This window comes from Musa acuminata, chromosome BXJ1-10 (genome assembly GCF_036884655.1).
Source record: "Musa acuminata AAA Group cultivar baxijiao chromosome BXJ1-10, Cavendish_Baxijiao_AAA, whole genome shotgun sequence".
NCBI lineage: Eukaryota > Viridiplantae > Streptophyta > Magnoliopsida > Zingiberales > Musaceae > Musa > Musa acuminata.
The window spans coordinates 32,375,223-32,399,925 of NC_088336.1; the positions used below are offsets into that span (position 1 = coordinate 32,375,223).

Here is a 24,703-nt window from a genome sequence, read left to right on the forward strand (position 1 = left end):
GGTCATGTGATGATCGAATAAAAAAACTTTAATGGCTGAAGGCCATTAATATAAGCATTGATCAAGATGGATGAACTTTAATCCATGACTGACCTTATCATTAAAATGCTTGGTGTAGCAAGCTAGGGACTACTTGTTCATCTACCTTATAGTTAATAAAGAGATGGTCAGTATTTTCGAAAATTTATAATTTATAAAGCTGAGTTCAAATTCTTTAGCTAATTATCTAAAAGAGGCGATTGAGTAAAGGGGGAGTTTGACAAACAATTCCCTTGTCACCCCTTTAAGAGTTGCTCAAAATGTACACGAGGGGGTTTGTGGTCTCGAACAGTATCATATATGAGGCAAAAGCAACTATGTGCTCGGTGGGATTGAAGCTCCATTCAAATAATTTTAACATCTTCACCCTGAATCATTGCAAAATTGGCTCCTCCACGATGCTATTGATAAAATAGGACCTTAGATAGAGATTGATTTCACGTGCACTCCACTTGATTATACATGTACTATACCAGGCTGGGCCAGTGCATAACCCATGGACTAGTTACGTGCATTACACAACTACCTATGTTGGGTTGGGTCGAGCTAGCATGCAAGTTGGAGCTTGACTTATGAGTTAGTTCTGGCCTACTAGTTGGGCCTATGCTTGTTGTACGAGCCTAGTTTGTCGGCTATGGCCTGCGCAATGGGGCTGGGCCTAACTTGTTGGTTGATATCAATCCAAATCTTAACCAATTCCTTTAATTATGAATTATCTCATCATGAAATTATAATCAAGCATTTAATCATTAATAATATACTATTAAAACATAATAAATAATAACAGACTAAAATGATAAAATTACATAAGAGAGAAAATAATATTTTTAATCAACTATTATATAAATATAATGAAAATCATATATTATAACTAGCACCATGCATAAAAGATAAAAGTTTTAAAATCTACATATAGCATGAATACTTATAATATTTTTTAATCCTAAAAATATAATTTTAATTTTAACAACATTTAGAAACTGCATATAACATGAATAATTGTAACAAATTTTAATCCAAAAATAAAATCTTAGACATTTAAAGAATTTAAAAGATTTTAAAAATTACATATAATATGAATAATTATAACATATTTAAATATAAATGAAAATTTATAGATATTTAAAGAAATATTAAAAAAAAGGGTAAGAACCTGCCTTATGATGCTCATTTTTCGTTATTATTGTTGCTAAACTTGGTTTTGTGATAAAAGATTGAGATGAATCTCTCCCTTAAATAGGAGGATGTGAGACCTCAATATAAAAAACAATTAAAAATAGTTTTAATATTTTTTATTTTATTTACTAACAAAAATAACACCACTATTGTGTTGAATAATTATTTTTAAAATTTTATTAGCAAGAAATAAAATAATATACCTAAAATAGGGATTTGATTATAGTTTTCCATGTAATACTCGAAGATCCACTTATTTAAGAATAATAACATTCATAAGTGAAATTTAAATGAGCTCAACTTCGTACTATGAATTGGTGATAAATTGTAACACTATTATTATTATTAACATATAGAAATCGTCGACTCGTGAGTCAACTTGGTTAGTTTACTGTCGAATATGTAGGTCCTTCCTGATGACTCCTCTTTGCTGATGTAGAGAGCTGGCATGGTGAGTCAATGTGGAGAGCTAGATCATCTTTGTTGTTGGGTCACTTTCTAATTGTGTCTCTAGATGGTGCCAGGGGCCTGCACTATAGGTCTGCATTGGGGGTGTCTCGGTTAGGCTCCTCTTATCATTAAGTTAGAGAGACGGAGAGAAAGGTTAACAATGTAAGTGAGAGAGTAAAGTGCTCTTGTTTGCTTGCCCCAGCTTACTCCATGGCTTAACTTTTATAATTGGGCACTAAGAGGCCTCAACATGCATTCGCCAAGGCCCCCCTTACCTTGTACGACAGAGGCATTAATGAGAGTGATTTGCTAGCATGTGTCCTATAGTACTTGGGGGGACGCTTCTAGGTTGATTTCCTTGTCGCGTTGGGTTAGGCAGGGAATGGTCCCAAAGACTAGTGAAGCCGAATCATACAGTTAGTCATTAATGCATATGCATGACTTCTGTCGATATAAAGTCAAGAGTGGGTCATGTGGGCCAATTTATGGAAGTCAAGGTGGCGACGTGACTTTTAGCTGGTAGACGCATGGAGTAGGTGGTTCTTGGACTTTTGCTTAAGTGTTGCTTACGTGGTGAGAGGTGCCGGGGAGTGCTAGGATTATCCCTATAATTCATCCCTCTGGAAAGGTATTCTTTGGAGTTTCGAATGAAGGTCTCAAAAGACGTCATTTTTTCTACATTCTTGCATGGTGATGTCATCATTATATAGCTTTGGGTTCGTTGTTGGCACCATTGTGGTTAGTGCGAGGCTCATTTGGGGTGGGTTGTACTTTCTTGGTGGGGCAATCTAAGATACCTCTCTCTTTTTTCCTCTCTTTATCTTCATTCTCTCCCTTCCGCACGGGAGTTCATTCTCTCATATTTTTTGAGTTCCCCGTTATGCTTTGGGAGGTTTCCTTCTCCGTTTTTTGTCTCTCCATTCCACACGAGAGATTGAGTCATCTTTTAGGCCTACTCCTTCTTCCACTTCTAGGGACAGGTACTCAACCACCTAGGCGAGAGTGTAGGTCCGCAATAGCAGGTGTTCGCTCGACCACGTGAGTGGGAGGATCAGTATCATACCACCGTAGCAGTTTTCACCATAATGGGTCTTGATTCGATTATCGTATGCGGGAGTATTGATATCAATCCATCGTAGTGGGTCTTAATTCGACTGCTGTGGGCAACAGTATTGGTAATAGTCTACCGTAGTTGTAACATCCCCCATTTTTGAAAATTTAGTAAAATATTTGTTTGTAAAAATAAGGATTATTTAATAATTATTTTATATTAAATAATATTATATTAAAGTTTATGGCTAAGGACCTAAGAGTAAATATTAAAATTTTGATATGATTTATAGAATATTCAGAATTGAGTAAATAAAATAAAAATTAGTGGACATGTGTCACTAGCTAGCCTAATGGTGCCACCTAAGTTTGCTCTAAGGATGACACCTAGCACTTTTCATGCATGCTTGCCACCTTGAAACTTTGCAACTCTTGTGTTAACAAAAAGTAATTAAGTAAGAGATTAAAGGAGAAACTAAATGTAACTTTCAGATGCTGCATCCAACGTGAGTTTAAGAAGAGAAGAGAAGGGAAGAAGAAGAAGAAGAGGAATTGAAGAAGAAGATTTGATTGAGGTTTTGCATCAACTCCCCCCATTTGGGAATCAAATTTGTTTAAGGCAAGTGTTCTAACCTCTTCCTACAGAATTCCTAATCTTTGTTTTCCTTTTAATTCTTCATAATGCAAAAGATTTCAGCTTAGTACCAAACCGTTCTTTCCTTTTGATACAAAGCCATGAATCTGAAATTTTTCGGTAATCTGACTTCTGTACATTGTTTTCGATCTAACTTTTAGCACTAAACTCTGATTTAGGTAAAACCTATTCCATTTGAAAGTAGACTCAAATATCTTTATTTTGACACTAAGATTGAATGATTTGGAGTTTAAATGCCTACTAAGACTTCTGTTTCAATCAACCCTACAGATTCTACAAAATAGAGACTGAAATTTCTGACCTCTTGTTGCTTAACTACTTATAACTTTCTGATGTGAACTCAGATTCATACAAAGTATGATTTATTCGAAGCTAGACTCAAAATGCTTTCTTTATATACCTGAATTGAAATTTTCGGAGTATAATTGCTAACTAAAACATCTGCTTTCATCGACCCAATGGATTTAGTAAAACAGAGCAAATATTTTCAGACCTTTGGCTATGAAATTATCTGTAACTCCCTGTTGTAAATTCCAATTCTTGTCAAACTTAATTTTCCTAAAATTAGATTGATAAAGCTTTCTAATGACATATATTTTTCATAAATTGGAGCATAATTGGTTATCTAAATAGTTCATACAATGTCCCTATCAAATTCTGCCAGAATCGAGCTTTGGTCGATTTCGGCTCTCCTTGTTTCTTCTCTTTGGAAATCGATTTCGGCAAACACTCTTCAGTTAAGCTTTACATTATTACCTTAAATTCCTGTATACTTTTGTCCTTTATTTATTTGTCTGCAGCTATCATCTAAAGTTCATGTTTTCAGTGTAATGATTCGGCACATGCATCCCATTGTTCCGCATTTGCTTTCGATATGTGCCTCTTCCAGTTTCATTTCTTTGGATATTGAATTCATCTAACTTTCTTATTTCAATTGAGCCATATGTGATTTCTTGAAATCCTTGTATACTCCTGCTTTTGTTTCCTTTTAAATCTGAATACATTTGTGAAAGATTCTGTTTGTATCGTATTGACTCGAAAGGCATATGTACATTTCGTTGTTCCGCATGTGCTTCTGATACGTGTCAATGTTATTGTTCGTACTACCTTTTTGTACTCTGGTGTCTTGTGGGATATTGTGAACCTTTGCCAGAAATGGTAAAGGGAGTTATGCTTAGAGCCCGCGATTGCTCTGCCGGCCCCATTGACTTCACTCAGACGTGGGTGGATGGAGCTCCCAGACGTGGGAGACTTATGCGTGGTCATCCAGAAATGGATGGACCATATTATGTTATGATCCCACTTCACCTTCTACCTGTTTGATATAAAATTCAGAGCCGACCTAGCACTTGGGCAGGGTGAGAGGGCTCGAGTAGGAAAGGGCTACCCGTGGATGGAGTCGAGAACTCATCACGGCGTGGAGCCACCACTGAGTTAATCCTCACATGCAGTATGCTAGAGTACGACGTTTGAGCTTCTATTTCATATTTGTTCTTTGATATATTCTAAAATGCTTCTTATGCTTCCGAAATATTTCCATATGCCATTGATACGTTCTGAAGCATTTCATTCACCATTGATATGTTCCGAATATTTTCATATGCCATTGATATCTAAAATGCTCTTTACGTCCTTGTTATGCCTTGAAATTACCATATGTCATCGATATGCTCCTTATGCCAATGATATGCTCCAATTTCCTTTCTCCTATTGTTATGTCTAATGCCTGTTTTTGAACGAGGTAAACCTTTGCGATTTTATATCAAATGAGATGACTTCAAATGAAGACTTGTATTTCTACTTTTGTATCTTGATACTAAGCTTGCTTGAACTTCTCCTATCGCCATGGATATGTTAGACGCTTGCTGAGCTCTTTATGCTCACCCCGTTGCTATATAAATTTTTCAGGGTAGCTTGTCACGCACTGAAAAGCTAAAATTGGGTTAAAGCAATGAAAGGCTAGAAGATTTTTGAGCTAATCTTTGTTGGATGATGGTTTTTGTTGTATAGTAAACTTTACTTCTGATGTAATGTTAAGGATCTATTGATACTTATGTGTTGTAAAATGTCAAAGGACCGCTCATGTGTATGGAATGATAAGTTTAATATGTGTAAGGATAAGAACTCATGGTAAATAATTATCTTTTTGTGATTGTATATACTTCTATGATTATGGATTTGTGGTGTGGTTGATGTTTAGTTGAGTTGTCTTTGGATTTTGTAAATCTCTGAGTGAAGTGGATTATGATTATGTAATGTACAGGTTTATGAATTGTGAATAGAGATTTTTGAATGATTCTTAGTATCCTCAAATTGTTAGATTGGATCCTGGATTGAATTGATTGATGAATTATAATATTATTGATTTTTAGACAGGGTCACACTTCCTGAATGTGATAATTCAGGGGGGGCGTGACAGTAGTAGGTCTTGATTCGACCGTCGTGAGCAGGAGTATCGGTATCAGTTCGCTATAGCGAGTCATGATTTGACCATCGTGGCTAAGAGTATCGGTATCAGTCCTTCATAGCGGCTTCCACCATAGTGAGTTTTGATTCAACCATCGTGAGTGGGAGGATAGACCCACTATGGTGGGTTTTGGCTCGACCGCGTAAGCGGGAGGATGGACCCACTATGGTGCCTGGCTAGTGGCTATAGTTGATTCTATGACGGGTGGTGTTATTACTGTCGGGGTGCTTTGCCCATTGTGCACGTTAGGTTGCGACACACCTTCTCATCCTTGGGATTTGTATCGCCTATGATTTTTAATTATGGAGGGGATCTTCTACTACTCTAAGGCTTAATCTACTTAGGGAGTCATGCCCCTTTTTGAGGCTCTACTGTCATGCAATGATTGAAGGTGCGACATTCATGGCGGGCATTTCTTGTGCTAGATTTCACATTGTCCCTAGATGAATTTGTATGAGCGTTACCTTATGGAAGATGAGCTACTTTTGACGTCCGCCGAGCTTATTCTGAGGTCTTTATATGGTAGGATTTCATCTTGGTATCATCAGCTTTCAGAGCTTTGCTTTGTCGCTATCCGTCAAAACTCTCCACACCTTCTTTGTTGGCTGATATAGATCCTTATAGTCAGTAGGAGGGTGTCCCTCCGTTCTTGAAAGTGTTGAGCTCGTGATAGGTGGTTCGGAGAACCCTGGTGAGGGTTGACCCAAAGCCATATGTGGAATCTTTCACCGGACCAACCCTGCTATCGGGGATCGACTCTTTTTGTAGGTGGGGATATTTCATCATGGGTCCATCAAAGGCCTAAGTATGCTATGAAAAATGTTCCGAGACTAGGGGCCCTTCATTGTTAGAGGAGGGCATGGAGAGTTGTACCTTCCCGATGGAGGTAGGCCAGGAACTCCTAACACATCGTGGCCCATTGTGATGATTGGGACTTGAGCCCCTCTACCAACCATGTTTCTATCCCCCTAGGGATTACATGGCCTTTGAGATGACTAACCGTCCTCCAGCAACCCTCGGGGCTCCCCTCCAAGCTAGGTGGGAGGGGTTGATGCAAGACGTGAGGCTATGGAAAAGCAACGCAACCGCGAGCAAGTATTACTACGGGTTGCTTATCTCAGTTTTGGGTAAGCTGATATACCAGGCCTCCACAATGTCTTTGGTCAATTAGTGCTACTACAACGAGGTATTGGCAAGGGCCCAGGTTTCCTGGTACTCTTGTCTTCTCGAAATTGATTTTGTTTTTCTAGGTAGCACCATTACTACGTCATAGGCTTAGTCAACCATACGCACAATGCGAGGATGTTGGTGAGCCAGTTATCCCAAGCAAACGCAAGCCTCATGGTGAGGGTGGTAGAGTTAGAGAGGGGCCTTGCGACTATTGAGGCTTAAGCCATGAAGACAATCGTCTTGTTGGAACAAGCCCAACAACAATTGGAAGAGTCCAAGTGGTGCCTAATGAAGGTTGAGCGATGCTTGGGATGCCCGTATTATCACATGGAGGAGGCCCTAGAGCGGGGTCGCCGATTGGAGGGCCAGTGCAAATTAGCTCTAATGAGTTGATGGCCTTCAGAATGGGGGCTCGGGAGGCGAAGGATATTTTGGCGGAGAAGTGGTGTCGCTCGGGAGTAGGAGGCGATCGCCATGTACAAGGAGTCGAAGGGATTTCGTCGAGGGCTACGAAAGGCGAAGAGGGACTCTTAACTATTATAGGTACCTTGTAGCCCTTCAAAACTTCCAGACTTTGTATACTGGGTTGGCTATAGAGGAGGACCACTTTGCATAGTGGGTTGAGGATATGGAAGGGTCTTGGGGGTGGATCTCCTTTAACGATGGCTCCAACTCTGGCTTTTCTTCCTCCTCGAGTTGATGCTTTTGTTTTCTTTTTTGTATGAACCTTTGGCTCAGATTGCTGGCTTATTTCTGTGTAGTAATAAAATTTATTAGCTTTTTTTCTTTTTGGCTTTATATGTATATTCTTTCGTCCTAGTGATATTTTGGGGGAGTAGCCCTGTTCTCTCCCACTGATCATTTATTCGGGAATGTCTTCTCCTGGGCGACTCCGAGATTAGGACCCGAGGTTTATGGTACGCCCTCCTGCTAGCCTCTTCCATGTGTATTGAGACCATGACTTTGGTTGCTGTGTACTAATTAACCCTTTGGAGGATCTCTAAGATGATCGTTAGAGGTCTTTCGACTGACAACCAGAAAAAGCGGGTAAGTCTTAGGCCCATCGTGAAGGCCAGGATTATTAGTGAGGGATGGACATCTTGAATCCCTTGGATAGGGGCTCGTCTTCCCTTTGTCTCAACCCTAGCAAGACAACAACCAAGGGCTTTGGTCACATGTTAGTGAGGAAGTGGAGCTCTAACTCTTTGGTAAGTTATGAAACAAAAGATAAATTAAAATGAGCTTAAGGCGACTATACCATTCCTGGCTGACCCTCTCAACATCGTTGGGAACGTTCGACACAGTAGAGTTTCTAAAGTGCCAAACAAAGACATCTAAGCCCATAACATGGTAGTGTTCTCTGTGGGGTTAGAGCCGCCATTAAAGGTTTCTAGATTAAGGAGGAGAAAGTTGGCTGGGTTGGGCTCCTCCTAGATGTTTTAAATAAAGGGGAAAATGTGGGGTGTATCAGGTTCACCGTGGGAATGCTAGAACTCCCACTGAACCTCGTGTAATCATCGATTCATGGCTTAGAGTTGTGCCTTCATCGAGTCTTCCCAAGAGTCAACTGATTAGGCCTCGAATTTCGGTAGGGTTTGAGTGCGGCTCGATAGAGTACCCTTGATCGAGATGATCCTTGGGGGGTCGAGTGAGGACTTATTAGATGAGCTTCAAGGAGACTATGCATGATTGGTGGCTGAAGGGCGAGCTGTTGCATCGGGGTTGTTAGTTGTGCCAATTGGGGGAGGAGTGAGGCGATAGCTTACATCATGTCGGTGAGGGCCTCGATCTGTTAAGTGAGGCATAGGAATGCCTTTGATGGGACAAGCAAGGAGCCTATACTCAGCCTTGGGGAAAAGTCCTAGGTCATTAAGCAAGCGCTAATAGTGACCTGGTGTTTGGGTTGAGGTAGAGACGTCATTCCGTTTGACAGGAGGCGTGTGCCTTCTTTACTCAAAGGGGCTAGGGGCCATGAGTATGCCCCCTCTTTGGAGCGCTTGTTGAAAGGATTGGTAGAAGGATATTTCTATGACATTCGACCCTCCTTTTAGTGTCAAAATATTAACACATAAAGACCGTTGACTTATGAATCAGCCTGATTGATTCACTACAAAAGATGCAGGTCCTTCCTGATGACTCATTTTCAATGCAGAGAGTTGGTGTGGTGAATCAGTGTAGAGAGCCGGGTCATCTTTACTACTGGGCCTCCTCCTAGTTGTGTCTCCGGATGGCACTAGGGGCATCCTGACTCAATTTATCTGATGCTTAAGTTAGAGAGACGGAGAGGAAATTTAACAATGTAAGTGAAAGAGTAAAGAGCTCTTGCCCACTTGCTCCAACTTAGTTCAGGGCTTGGTTTTTATACCTGGGTGTTGAACGACCTAGACGTGTGTTCGCCAATGCCCCCCTTACCCTGTACGATAAAGACATTAATGAGGGCAACTTGTTGGCGTGTGACCTCTGGTGCTTGGGGCAGATCGTGGGGGGAGGACGTTTCTGGGCTGACTTGCTTACCGCTTTGTGTTAGGTAGGGAGTGGTCCATTGATCAAGACCCAATAATCACATATAAGGTTTAACGTGGAGGCATGATTTTTGTTGATATATCAGTTAGGAATGAATTGTGTGGGCCCATTCATGAAAGCCAGGGCAGACGACATGACCTCCTGCCAACGACCATAGAGAATAGGTGGTTCCAGAGTTTTTGCTTATATGTTACTTACGTGACGAGGAGATTTGGAGAGTCTCAGGATTATCTCTATCAATTATTAATGTATTTTTATAGAATAAAAAATAATATTTAACATCTATTTAATCATGAACAATAACAATATTAAAACCTTAATTAACTTGGAAGTTTATTAGATTCGATGATTATTTTAAATTTTATACTCGAACTCTTATGTAATATACAATAGCATTTGTAAAATATTTAATTATCTTCAAGATAAAAAGAATAGGGTGAACAAAAAGGAAATGAAATAAAAACTTAAATAATTGGTTGATAATAAAAGTATTATTATACATAAATTTAACAACTGATAATTGTAATTTATAATGAGAGTTTATTAAACGGATATAAACACGAGTAATATTTCCAGCGCAGCAAATATTTGGATATACGTATTATTTGAAATTTCTAGGGACAAATACATTATTTATTAACAATATAATTATGTAAAAACACTATTGAATGTAACTTTCTTTAGGACACGATATATAAAGTGACTTGTCAACCGTGAGATGGATATCACACGGTGCTCGTCCACCGACTAGTGAGACGCGTCTTGTTCCCGCCCCGCCTCCCGAAAACAAGCCCTAGAGTCAAAAAGGAGGCAGCCCTCCCGTTCCGTTTGCTCTCGCGCCCGCCGCCGTCGTCGCCTCCTCTACATCCGAGGAATCATGATGGGGAGTACGGCGAACGGATCTTGCGAGCCATCGGCGAGCAGGGCCGGTGCCGGCGCCGTTGTGGACAAGGACGTCGACTTCGCCAACTACTTCTGCACGTACTCGTACCTGTACCACCAGAAGGAGATGCTCGCCGACCGTGTCCGCATGGACGCCTACTTCAATGCCGTCTTCCAGAACAAGCACCATTTCCAGGGAAAGGTCCAAGCCTTCCTCCTCCTCCTCTTTCTCCCCTGTTCTCATCGTCCGAAACAGTAGCAGATTTGCTTCTTTGTTGAGTTCTTGTGTAAACGTCGTTGTTTGGTCTCATTTGGTGATTTGGTGGTGGGAAAAGGTCGTGTTGGACGTCGGCACGGGAAGCGGCATCCTCGCTATTTGGTGTGCACAAGCCGGTGCAAGGAAGGTGTATGCGGTTGAAGCTACGAAGATGGCGGATCATGCGCGTCTGCTTGTTAAAGGGAATAACGTGGAAGACATTGTCGAAGTGATCGAGGGGTCGATGGAGGAGGTTACCTTGCCTGAGAAAGGTTGGTCTTAGCCGAGCATTAGGATTCGGCACTATATAATGTTTTAACATGCGTGATTAAGTTCTTTATGGTGTGATTAGTGACTGACATTTCTTTGGTTATGTTCACAGTGGATGTTATCATCTCGGAGTGGATGGGGTATTTTCTTCTCCGGGAGTCGATGTTTGATTCTGTGATATGCGCTCGTGACCGTTGGTTGAAACCAGATGGAGTAATGTAAAGCTTGAAATCTTCTTTAATTTATTATTTTCGTTGCTCTTGCAATCTTCATAAGTATGTTTAGGATCCATCTACATTTTCCGAAGAATTATTGGCATACTCAAAGTTCAAGTATGTTATATTTTTACCTGCATTTTCTTGTGAGACGAGGAAATGGGTGTCACATGTAGAAGCAAAAGGGAAAAAAACATATAAAAGAAGGATGACTTGGTTGTTAACTTTCCAAATCAGTTATCACTAGGGCTTTCACCATTAGGCGACAAAACTTGATTCTCCCAAATTAAAAAGAGTGTATAAATCTGATGTTGAGTTTCAGTTCCCAATGTAGCTGCCTGGATACCTATAACTCATTTTTTTAGCTAGCAGTAGTTATGCTTACTATTTATAGGTAGCTAGACATCAGTATTGCTTTCATACTCAATGCCCCTCTTGGTTATTGTCCTATGAAGCAGTAGGATTACATGGAGTGGCATGTTTATCCCTTGACGATGCTTATTCCGGGCACCTAGTTTATACGATATTTCTTTTATTCTATTTATGCTTGTCAAGGTGAGATCGCATGCTTATGTACCACTTTAGTGGGCAAACAGCCCAACACTTGGAACATACTACAACCCTAAGTGGCGAAGAGCTGACTTAGAGGTGCCAAACCTTCTCGTCGATAGTGAACTCTTGGGGAAAATTAGCCTGTTATCACTAGATTAACTTTTATCCGTTGAGTGACGACCCTTCTACTCGGCTCTGTTGAATCACTAAGGGCGACTTTTATCCTTGCTCGACGGGTGGACCTTGCAGTCAAGCTCCCTTTTGCCTTTGCACTTGAGGGCCAATTTCCATCTGGCCCGAGGAAACCTTTGCACGCCTCCGTTACCTTTTGGGAGGCCTACGCTCGATAGAAAGTCTACTTGAGATTGTCCCTTGGCCCATAGATCTTGACACAAGGTTAGAATTCTGGCTCTTCTAGAGTGGTATCTCACTGATGGCTCGGGTGAGTGACATTGCAAAATTTGGTGGAGAACTATCAAGGTCTGACAAATTGAGGTCTATGAATTACTCTATATGAAAAATATTTGATTGGGCTAGTTAATGAAGAAAGCTCAAGATTCCGCAAGTACCTTAATCTAAAAGATAGTCATAGTTCATGAAACAAAGCTTAGGAGCATCAACTTCATCATCGTTTATGCCTTTCCCATAAACATGGGCCTGCAAAAGCACATCACATAATTGGAAGGCTTTGAGGAAGATTCAACAAAATTATGATGCCAAGCTTGTGATTGCATAATATGGCCTCAAATGCCAATCTTTAATAAGAATTTTACCATTTATGTTATGCACGAACATGAATGCCAAGCCTGTGATTTCATGATATATCTTCTTTTAGATATTAAATCAGTTTTCCTCAAGCCATTTCTTGTGAAACTAAAAATGCTGCTTTCTCAAAATAATTGCTGCAAAATTTGGTTTGCCTGGAAAAAGGTCTGTTAACTTTTGGTTGGAATCATGGAATTTCAGCATGCAAACCGGAGTATCATTCCGATATAGTTAATTCCTATAGATTCTGACCTGATTGATATGAATATTACAATTAAATTTTACCAGCTGAAAAACATCGGTGGAAACTGTTGTCATATATGTCCCCCAAACTAATCCTCATTGTGGCTGATGGGCTTGCCCTTCTTGCTGGGAGTGACATTAGACATTAAAAGTTTTGTTGGATGGATTATACATGCAGTGGTTTAGGTAGAACCCAGAATGTATCCCAGTTAGTTTTCTACACTTATATGACCCCTAGCAAGGTGTATTCATCACATGTGCAACTAAAAGCTGATGGTGTGACAAGACTTCGTTAAATAAAAAAAAGAAGTTGTACAACATTTTGATTCTTAGTTGTGATATGGAATTGACATCCTCATGACTGCCTTTACTTGCAAAATCACTTAAATGAAGTAGAAGACTAATTTGAACAAACTCAAATATGTTTTTACATCCTTCATGATGCTTGCACAAAAAAATTAGCCCCTTATATTTAGGTTCAAATGTTGTGTTCTTAGCTTGTGCATTTTTCTTTTTTTATTTGATATATTGCCAGTCAAATCACTGAAGTTAAAAGCTGGTTTTGATTCAATAGATCTAATTTTTGCAGGTATCCTAGTCATGCTCGCATGTGGATGGCACCTATCAGATCTGGTTTGGGGGACCAAAAAATGAATGATCTTGAATCTGCAATGAGCGATTGGCATGGCTTTGTTGAGGAGACTGAAAATTATTATGGGGTTAACATGAATATTCTTACAAAACCTTTCCGTGAAGAGCATGAAAAATATTATTTAAAGGTACATTTTACCAATAAAGTTTTAGACCAAGATTGCTTTATGTACATATGTTAATTCCTCTCAGTTTGCTTTATGCACTTAAGTAGAAAATAATTAATGTTTTATTTTGGCCTCTGTTTGTGATTTTTGGTTTATCTACTTTTTTGTGCAATATTAATATTCTAAAAATGGTGGATTCACTACCAAATTCTTATCATGTGGTGGTCTGATTATGTGAAATGTCCACCTAGATTTAAATGCTAAAATATTTGCTTTTAGATGGCCAAACATAATTACTGCATCCTAACTTTTGGTTGAAAAATTAGAATGTTATCTTATTTTCACTAGGAAGTCATATCCAGTGCAAGGATGTATGAAGATAGATGTAGCAATGATAGTAACCTAATAATAGGTACATATCTATAGTCTTCTAGTATCTAGATGGATACCACTTAAAGATGGAAATTATGATATTATTTAAGAAAATTTGGAAATTATGAGGTTTTTTTAGACTTTGCCAAAAGGTTTTAGACTGTGTATTGTCAGATTGCCTCCATTGGTGCTATACTTAGGAATATGTTCTTTTAATTCTTTGCTGCCTCTTAGAGCAGTTTAAGAACTTTAACTTCATTTAGAACTATAGCTATGACTAATGTTGTTTGATTAAAATGTTAATTTTGTTCAAGTTTCTTTCTAATTTCTTTCCAGACATCCTTGTGGAGCAATCTTCATCCTGATCAAGTTGTAGGTGCTCCCATTGTCATGAAGGAGATTGATTGTTTGACTGCTACAGTAGATGAAATCCGTATAGTTAACTCAACGTTCTCATTACCTATTAATATCGACAGGACACGTTTATCTGCATTAGCTGGGTGGTTCGATGTGCATTTTCGAGTATGCTGCCTTAACCTTTTTTGGGCATTTTATCTTGTATTGCAATGAATATCTAAATCTCTGTGCTGAATAAACTGTTCCAGGGTAGCAAGCAGAATCCGGTAACATGTGAAATTGAGTTGACTACTGCTCCCAGTGTCGAAAACACCACCCATTGGGGTCAACAGGTTTTTTCATTTCTGTTCAAACTGGGCTCATTGTCTTGGTTGTGATTTTGATGTTCTATTCATGTTGACATCCATGTTAGAATGTTCTGTTATTCACATGTCTATCGTATCCCTGTATAATCATCTGTCCAAAAAATCTATGGGTAATTAAGGCTTGGTGATATATTTCTTAGTTGACAATTGCCGATTGACACTTATGCATTCAGCACTTGCCAATTATTTTGCTTAAAAAAATTTGCAGCGTGTATTGGTGGCCCCCTGACTGGTAGAAATTGTGGTGTTGAATGCTCTAGTGGAGGTAAACTTTGAAAGGACCTACAGATTGTTGTTGGCTTTGGAATGATTTACTATAAGGTTAGATGGCTACTATGTATCTGTATCCATGGTGAGAGGTGTCTGACTAAACTTTTCCTCTTGGCACAAGAGAACTTCATGTTTTTCTCAGCCACTTTGGACCAGTGAGCATGGATGAGTATTTATAGACTTAAATAGTGTCCAAATGAGGTGTTGTCGTATTCTGACGTTGCGGATATTTAGTCTTTTGGGAACATGGATGAGAGTTCCTGATATGATGGATGAAAATTGTAATTGAAGGTTTTTGTGGTCATACATTATACACTTAACTGAGGACTTCAGTTTGGTGGAATATATATATATATATATATATATATATATATATATATATATATATATATATATAACACAATTTTTTTTGTAAATATGAGAGGACAAATCCATGATAAAGGTTGAACTCAACTTATATTTATCAATTATGTTTAGTATTTGAGCTTGAATTTTATGTTATGTAGACATGTGAATTCTGAATGTGGGATTATCGGTGCATTGGTTTGTGCTATCTGAAACTTTGCTATGGGCTTAAATAGAGTATGTGGAATACACAGAGTACACAGATACACAGAGTATCTGAAAGTTTTAGATTGGATTCTAGATTGGAGGTTTTGATGGGTTTGGAATTGGGTGGCTTGGTTTGAATTAAATGATTTGTACATCAAGTTGAGCTGATGCTTTACTCAGACTTGATTGGCCCTTTAAAAAGAAGATACAAGTTATCCATATCCTGTTTGAAACCAAGAAAGATTTTCCATAGCTACAACTTATGCAATGTTTCAAACCATACTGATTTAAAAAGAATCATGGCTTTTGAGAAGAAGATATTTCATCAGAATGTTAATTATTATGTACTTCTAGGTAATTCCTTCACACCTTTGCATGAGTTTGTAGTGTTAGTATTTCTGTTTTATGATAAATCTTTTCATCTATGGCTTAGAGGAAGGAATATTTATGAACTGTTGTTACCTGCCAAGGATCATACTGTTCAAAATAAAACATGATAGTAACAAAGTTTGAAGTCGTATTAATTATCTGGTTCATTTTATGCCAAAATACGGATATTGCAACTTTAGATAACAGAATATGGTTTAAAAGTGGCCATATATTCGTTAGTGTGAGACACAAACTAATATTTGACTGTCGGGTTTAATTTCTGACAATTGAACTAAGAAAACTTTCTTATGTGGTGGGATCCCATCTTTTTTCTTTTTTGCTATGTGAATACTGGTCATGTAAAAATAATATTCACAAACAGGATCCTTTGGTACATGCATGCCAGCTTTTCGAGCAAGTTGGATCAAATAATTGCAGTTCTTATTCTATAAATTGCAATCAGTCTTTGATGAGATTATTATGCTTTTTAACTTTTTTTATATTTAATGAATGACTTTAACAAAGCATTTTGAAGATATTTCTTTGGTGTACTTGTAGCCATTGTATATTAGCTGCATAATCACAATTTTTTTCTTTGTATGCTTGTGCAGCTATTCCTGCTACATCCTGCTCTTAGAGTTAATGAAGGCGATGAATTATTGATCTCCTTTTTGATGTGCCGCTCCAAAGAGAACCATCGGCTTATGAATGTGGATTTAACCTATGAATTGCAGCAGCCATCTGGGAAGCGACTTCCAGCAGTCAATTCAAAGTTCTATATAGAATGATGGTCCATGGAACCATAGGAACACAGGTATTTCATCTTTTCAAGGACAAGCATAAGCATGTTATTTTTGACCCAAAGAAACACATCCTTGAATCTTGAATTGGAAATCCATTAAAAACAAATTGCCAAGCTTTTAGATCCTCATGGAAGTGTTCCTTTTTTTGCTCTGGCCAGTTTTCATGCTTGAGCTTACGAACGCAGCCATTTACCATAATCTCTATTGTATGTTCATGCATTCATCTGTGTTTCTATTCAGACTATTCACACCCCACCATTCAGTTGAAGGTGAATGTTATCAACCTTTTTTGTGCATTGCAGGGTTATTCTTCCAGAACGATATTTTTCAAGGTATGCCATATGTAAGACTAAGAAGCTCTGCCTATCCTTGCTTGGGATCTTGTTGTGTGTGAGATCTTAACCTGGAAAACCCAGCAATCATCATGACTTCTCTGGTGCTGCTCTCGTTTTCAGTTTCATATTTATTTAAGAGACAAAGGCTTGTATGTGAAATTTTTGGATATTAGTAACTCATGTATGATTAAGATTACTTATTTTAAGCCTTTGCTTGGAAACATGGAACCGATGCGTAGCTTTGAGATCCAAAGACGCATCTGTCCTCAACTACTCCTGTAATCCTCTAACCATCATCCCACCACCTCTTAAGAGCCCTCAATCATGCCTTGCTTGTGGTGAGTAAAATACACTCCACAGGTTTGTGTTCTGCTCTCACCTTCCCTATCTAGCTGGAAAGAACATTATACGACCAACATCTCCAAGCCAACATGAACCAAGTTATTCTCTCTACCCACTCTCCAAGACATCAAGCCACACAGGACATTTTGGTATAGCGAGCAAAATTGATGTCAGCAATGTCTCATAGTACTACCCACATACGAAATCATCAAATATGATAAGAATACTATACGAATTAAAAACAGATACTCGAATTGGATTTGGATAGAATAAATTCTGATGACAACAAAATAATCAAAACAATAGAGTTGGATCGAGGAGTTGTGTAGAGAAACTCTCAGCCCCAAGTGGCATTAGCTATACGTATACTCAAAACTGCCACTAAAGCCAAGTTGTAGACGGTTGTACTCTGCGATCCGAGGGGAAGCGTGTCGCTGACCCTAAATATCCAGTTGACGAGGTCCAATGTGACCGCAAGCTCTAACGAACAACGAAGAAAAGATCGTCTCCGTGGGAGCGCCTCCGATTGGCCAACACCTCCCGGTCCCGCGGGACCCGCTCCTATAGCCAGTGAAAAATGTGCCGTTTCACGTTCGGTGTCTCGGCGGTGACAGGTGCTGCACCTCGAGCGCCACCCGGGTCACTGAACCGGACCGCCTCGTGCCGATCCGAGCCGCAGATCAGCGTCAGTGGCTCCATCGAACGGCCGTGGTTGTGTCGAGTCGCGGTGAACGACGCCATTTCGATCCCCCTATTTAATTAAACCTTTCCTATTTTTCCTCCGAGATCCACAATATAATAATTTCTACTGTTCTCTCTCCCTCTCTCCCTCTGCCCCGAAAGCCACAGCAAAAGAGACGGCCAGCGACGAACACAGGGAAAAAGTAGGAGGAATCGATCGATCTCTTCTGCGATTTTCATTGAAAGGTTAGCGGTCATCTTGCCTTGTCGTTTTTCCGATTCTAATAGATATGTAGATCGTTAGCTTTCAATGAACAAAGTTAGTTGAGTTTCTTTAATCCTTCGTGCATTCGACGATCGTCGGTTCTTTTCTATTTCTACTGCGTTATTTTTGTCTATTCTCGGAGATTCTTGTGATTTCGTTGATTTGTTTTTCGAGTTCTTCTTAGTCGATCGCCTATAGAATTCTGAGGAAATTTGTTGTTCGGAGCGCAGCCGTAAAAGATGTAAATCGAATCATCGAGTTCTTGTTGGATTCTCGGAGTATCAAAGTGCTATTTATCTTGGTTGAAATTCCATTTGCAGTTTATTTTCCTTGTATTGTTATTGTCCTTTTGCCCCCTTAAGAGTGATCTTATTCCTATGCCTGTAGTTGATCTTTTCTTCTGTGTTTGCATCTTAATTAGGGTTGGATCAAAGAGATAAATCACTGGCATCATGAGACTTACGAAGGGGAGTAAGGTGGAGGTGTCGAATACGAAGGATGTGCCCTCGGGCTCTTGGCGGATTGCCGAGATCATCTCGGGTAACGGGCATAACTATTTTGTTAGGTACGCTCGATGTCCGTCGGACAGCAGCATGGGGGTGGAAAGAGTGCCAAGAAAGGCAATTAGACCCTGTCCTCCACCAGTGGAGGCCCCGAATGATTGGATGCCCGGTGATTTTGTTGAGGTTTTCGACAATAACTCATGGAAGATTGCTCAAGTATCAAGTGTAGCTGGTGGAAATTATTATTCTGTAAAGCTTTCCGGCTGCTCAAGGAGGTTCACAGCTGATAAGTCTCTTATCAGGATGCGACAGTCTTGGCAAAACAACAAGTGGGTGGTGGTTCAGAAGGTAGGATCATCTGATCGTGTTCCCAATCGTTTGGTTTCGAGTTCATGTGCATAACAGTCGCTTGATTAGCATCCTATATTTCTTGATTTATCTAGTTTAACTTTGTCTAACTGTTTCTTTAAAGCTGTTTCTCCTTCATTGCTTAAGTCCTGTTGAACAACTGGTTTTTTATGTATGGCTCCTATCATATCAGATACTTTGATATATTATATCTAATATCTTTTCCATTTGTTTCAGAATTCTGGAGAACAAAGTGTTCGGCCCCAAAGAGGTTTGTCCAAAGGAGGAAAGTCTGATTTTCGGTTGACACAATCATGCATACAACCGGATATTTCTGTTGTGAGAAACCATTTTTCCATTCAAAATCATGATGCGCTTGAGGAATTTATTCGAGTTTCATCAAGAGCCACGAAGAAACGGAAACTTGAGGCATTTCCTACCGAAGAGTCATGCACGAATGCTAGTAGAAAGATGGGGAAAATTGAGAAAGATGGGAGGCATCAAGAGATTGTTGCTGGGAATTTGCCACATTTGCTTGAAAAGGTAGGTGTTGTCGCCTCTGCACGAACAGTGGTGGATGAAAAATACATGCGTTCTTCCTTAAACAACAGAATAACTTCTATCACAGAGTTGAAGAGGGGAATACCAAATCTAGATAACCATGCTATAATGAGTCTAGACTGTAGTGATGCAGAAAGTACTTCATCCTCTGTTGGTAGTTGTAGTATCAGTGAGAATGCTTATGGATCACCAAACCATTGTGTATCCTTTTCTTCCCAAGACTCATATACTCATCCTGGTCATGAAGAAGTGCTTTATGGTCTGGGAAGAGAATTATCTCTTCCTTCCAAAGAAGAATTAGGAGCAGAAATTCATCAACTTGAGTTGCATGCATTCCGTTCCATGATGACAGCATTTTATGCTTCTGGCGCAATAAGCTGGGAGCAGGAATCATTGTTGACAAACCTCCGCCTTATGTTAAACATATCCAATGATGAATATCTATCGGAGCTAAGAAATTTAATGTCTAAGTAGCTGCCACCTCTGGAAACCATGTGTAGTTTCTTTTTCAGGATTGTTAATGCTAACCTCAGCATATTTATTGAACTGTTCAATTTTACATAAGGTGGGAAATTGAGATTGTAGCTATTCATTGAATATTCAGGATATATTTTGAAGTTTTGAGACAGTTTCTTACTGTTCCAAAATGTATTATAAACCTTTTAGTGTAATTGCTTTTTCTCTCTGGAAGCCATTGTTGGCTTTTCTTGGGTTTAGTTTTTATTTTTATTTTCCTGGCATCATTCCTTAGTTTTTCTGTTGTGTCTCATGTAAATGTGGATGGAAGATGTTGAGTAAGCTATACAGGTATACTTTTGTTCTCAAGGTGATCAAATAATTAATGGGAAGTTATGTTTTGGAAGAATTTGTTGTGTGTGTTACATTTAGTCTGCTTTCTAAAAGAGACGTAGTGGTGTTGACCACCTGCTTTAAACTCCATAAGCAGCTTTAAGACAGGCAATCAACGGTGTTGTTACATAAGTCCAGCTTAATCGGCATCACTAAAAGTGTCAATGTAATATCCCCAAAATCAACATCATTTTACATAAGTCCAGCTTAATTGTAAGTCTTTTTGAGATTATAAAATTTATTAATAAGATAAATTGACAGGTTTATTTTGCGGATAGCTTGTTTTAGATCAGTTTTCTGAAAGCATTCTAACTTTCATATATTGATCCTTAAAGAATTTTTTAAAAAATATTATGGATGTTTTAGCTTATTTACAATAAAAAGCATATTATGGTTTCAATATATATCAATAAGTTTACATGTTTCAATTGATAATTTTTCATGTCTGTATGATGGAAGAATTCATGCATGAAGATTCTGCCTGCTCCTTGTTTACCATAGATATTATTGATTGGGCACCGTGAAACTTCAAAGTGTGACCTGCCCCATCCTTTCTTTTTTTTTTTTTTTTCTGAATATCTTGAGCATATAAAACTTTTATGTGCTGGCTGTCCTGGTAATGTATTAGAAATCTATTTTGTTTGTCTTTCTTTAACTGTACCATTTTGTTAACACAATGGTTGCTTCTTATGCCTCTTCCAGGACCAAAGTTGGGAGGGTCCAAAAGTATGCTTCCATTGGTCTGTGACAAAAGGTGGAGTTGTCATGTGTTTTGCACCATCAACAGTGTGGCAACAGTTCCATCTAATTCTCATGACAACTTCTGTATTATCGATTGATTGTTATTTTTTATTCTGTTAGCTTTTAATTCAGATCTAAAGTTGGTTGATTAGTATATATATATTTACTAGCTCCTACTTCATACTCGCTTCGAAATATGAGGCTTTTTGCATGGAAGTTTACCAGAAACATTGCTTTTGAATGTCTTGGACATTTCATGTTGGAAACACTAACTACTAGTAATATGTATGTACATTACCGATGATCGAGAGCCACCGTTATGCTCAAACAAGATGGTCATTACTATGATCTGTTTACTCACTGTTACTCATAATGAATGGGCAAACAAACACTTGTTGCTCTGGGTCAGGTACATAGTGTTGGAACTTATTGGCTTGAAACTTTTTAAGATCCTAATGCTCAAAATATTCTACTGTGTATTGGACATCATTCGAATGCTTCATCTCTCTACCTATGAGATGGCTGAAAGTCTTTGACAGAGTAGTTGGCTGCAACACAAAATGCCTTCATGATATTTTCTACTTGAAGAACGTGAAATACGTAGAAATATTCAGAGATTTGCATGATATTTTTAGAATGAATGGAGTGTTTATATTTCTCATTAAGTTTTTGTTTTTGCTTAATGTGGATGAATAATGTAGTTATTATTGCCTATCAGATTCTAAGATCAATAAAATCGAAATCTTACTTTAGGAAGTAAACCAATACAAAATGGCAGCCCAGTGCATTAAATTCCCACCAATGCGGGATCATCAATATACACAACCATGCTTCTGCAAGCAGAGATTTTGATTTGAACTCTGGCCGCCCTTGTTACGAATGAACAACTTATACATGACACCAAGGCTTACCCACTTTTAGGAAGTAAACCATGTGGATGGGAAAAAAACTGATTCAGATCTGCTGTCACAACAGGGTCAGGAATTGAGGAGAAATATTGGCAGTATCTCTCGGTGAAGAAGTAATTGCTACACATGAACTTTTGTTCCAATGTTTTTGGTAGCAATGCTTTTTAGATTCTCCGAGTGTTTCTAGCATGAACGCTTATGTCTTATTGGTACATGTTTTTCTCTCTGATTGGTTAAGATATCCATATGGTGGTTTTTTTTTGGCTGTCATAAATGCCATCGATATAGACACAGTATCGTTTCTTGATGATTTTGATAATCTTGCATCACTTGTATTGGTTGCTTGATGGAAGATGAACCAAGTAGTTTATTCATATTTTGTATTGACTTTTTCTCTATAGAATAAACATAGTTGTTCCATAGTTCTATAGATGATATATTTTGCATAAAACAATTTATTTTATGCCTTTCATTTGTGTTTTTAAAGCATCCTTAAGAACCAAAATTTTGCCTCCACTTTTTAAGAGAGAACTAGAGTACAAGATTGTTAAATATAATTGGTAATCCTTTCGCATAATTGCTGCTAAACTAAAATGTTGATACTTGATACAGAAAACTTCTCGTTAAACGAAATAAATGATTATTATGAAAGATCAAGAATCTCTTAGCTGTTACATGACTATTTGTGAGAAGAAAGTCCTTCTAGGCTGCTGTTATTTTTTGAATCTGTTGTTTCTAGTAGAGATTTTTTCTATGGTTACCTATCTTTGATTTAATAATGTCTGTACACTAACTTAATGTGTCAAATGCTGAAAGCAGATAAATCTGTCTCTGTGATATCTTGAATATTGGCATAAGATGTGAAAATAGCATCGAAGAATTAAATATATAGCCTATGAAATTAATGGATCAAGCTTGAAAAATATCATGTTTTATTTAAAGTCCTATAGAACCTTGCTAATTTGTAAGTAGGTAATTTTATGAATTGATGGACTTGTGCAAAAAGAGTTTCACATTCGGACAAAATAATTTATCTAGAGCCCTTTGATATTGTTATGAACATGAAATTAACTATTTAACTTTTCTAAAGGATTTTATGTCTTTTAATCCTTGTTAAAATCTCCCAGCCTATATGTCCATTGAGTTAGGGGGCGTCAGACCGATATGAGATGTGAACCTAATGAATACTATCATATAGACCATCTTGTATGCTTTGCTTGTACTATTTAACCAGAAGCTGGGTTCTTGCTTATGCTTGTCAATGATGGAGCATTTAAGATGAAGGTCACTAAGAAAGGTATTAACATATTTCTTTTACCCATATCTAAATTTCAAAGTTTCTGTTTCATTTGAGAAATGCTGCATCTACATTTTCAGATTTGAAATTCTTGAATATTTTATGCGATAGAACATTTGAAAAAGAAATTCTCGCTTTCTATATTTTAAAGGTAAAAAAAGTCATCTTTTTCAAAAAAATTGGTACCAAAAGATCTGGCATATTGATCCTGAAACTGTCTTTTCTGGTATGATTAATGCATATAACATTGCTAGAAACTGTCTATTTTGTCCTATTCTCTGAAAATTGTTCTTGATATCTTGTCCTTATAAGAAATTATCCTCTTGGTTAAGTCTGATTAGCAAGATTAAATATGAAAATTGCTAGTGATTCAAAAGATCTGTATTTATTTCTTTAAATACAAAAGTTTCTATTGGGACCTTTTGTAAATTGCTAGCAAGAACTTAAGGATCTTCTTTCATCCAGGCTCCCACTTTTGTTAATGGAATATGAGAGCATATGCATCCAATCTCAAGGTATGTTTCAACAAACATCTCTTTAATCCAAAACAAAGTGAAGGTTTTCCCACTGTTTACTTTTAGTTATTGCAAATGCAGCCTTTATATGTGGAAAGGCAGTTGGAACTCATATTGGATGCATGGGTTTTCATGCTTGTATATGCTCCTCGTCAAATGCTGTAATGGGCTCCTGTAATAATCTGTTGTTGTCATGGTCTAGAAGTATACTTAGCTGGGTAATTGCCCATTTAAATTATTGCTTTATTTGAGAAATTTTTTGGCTGGTCTTTGCAATCCGTTCTATCAGAGTGTTCTAGAAAGAAATGCCTTTGGTATTCTACAGATCACTAACTGCGAGTTCAATAAAATTCCATATTATTAAACCAAAATGTGTACTTTTTGTTGGCACGCAATCTTGTTGACGTTTATTTTCTTGTTTTAAGCAACCAGAAAACCCAGAAGCATAAAAATTCTTGAGTTTGTGTTGGTTAGTCATTTCAAGAAGAGTAAACTGCAATCTGAATGTCTGATCAAGTTTCTTTGTTGACAGGTCATTGTAGCTGTTCTAGTCTTAGATGTATCTCCACAAAAGAAATGACAACAAGAAGGTTGTGATCGTTGTTGTCGGCCGGTGTCATATCCACCCCCCGGATGTGTATGCATGCATCGGGAATCTTTGTACATCCTCTTTTTTTTATTTTTCTTCTCCCTCTCTCTTTGTCAAATTTCGTTGCTAGTAGATGTCTCAACCAGTGAGGTTGATGGATAAGTGGCATGAGGTTGCAGTCCCAGTTTGAGGAGTTGAGTAAAATGTACA

General features: G+C 38.2%; 2 protein-coding genes across 3 annotated transcripts; both read left to right on the plus strand.

The window, feature by feature from the left end:
* Nucleotides 1-10,286: 10,286 nt before the first annotated feature.
* On the plus strand, nt 10,287-17,100 carry LOC135596255 (protein arginine N-methyltransferase PRMT10-like). Its single transcript, XM_065088293.1, has 8 exons — nt 10,287-10,614; nt 10,748-10,940; nt 11,051-11,156; nt 13,303-13,492; nt 14,180-14,365; nt 14,449-14,532; nt 16,368-16,570; nt 16,862-17,100. Exons 1-7 carry the CDS (start codon nt 10,408-10,410, stop codon nt 16,542-16,544), a joined length of 1,143 nt encoding a protein of 380 aa, XP_064944365.1. The 5' UTR covers nt 10,287-10,407; the 3' UTR covers nt 16,545-16,570; nt 16,862-17,100.
* A 906-nt stretch (nt 17,101-18,006) lies between these two features.
* LOC135596256 (uncharacterized) lies at nt 18,007-21,340 on the plus strand. Of its 2 annotated transcripts, XM_065088295.1 has the most exons (4): nt 18,007-18,163; nt 18,604-19,033; nt 19,271-19,576; nt 21,146-21,340. In XM_065088295.1, exons 2-4 carry the CDS (start codon nt 18,635-18,637, stop codon nt 21,302-21,304), a joined length of 864 nt encoding a protein of 287 aa, XP_064944367.1. In that variant the 5' UTR covers nt 18,007-18,163; nt 18,604-18,634; the 3' UTR covers nt 21,305-21,340. The 2 variants fall into 2 exon arrangements, with proteins under 2 accessions (XP_064944367.1, XP_064944366.1); XM_065088294.1 differs by having other exon boundaries at nt 19,271-21,340.
* The last annotated feature ends 3,363 nt before the right edge of the window (nt 21,341-24,703 follow it).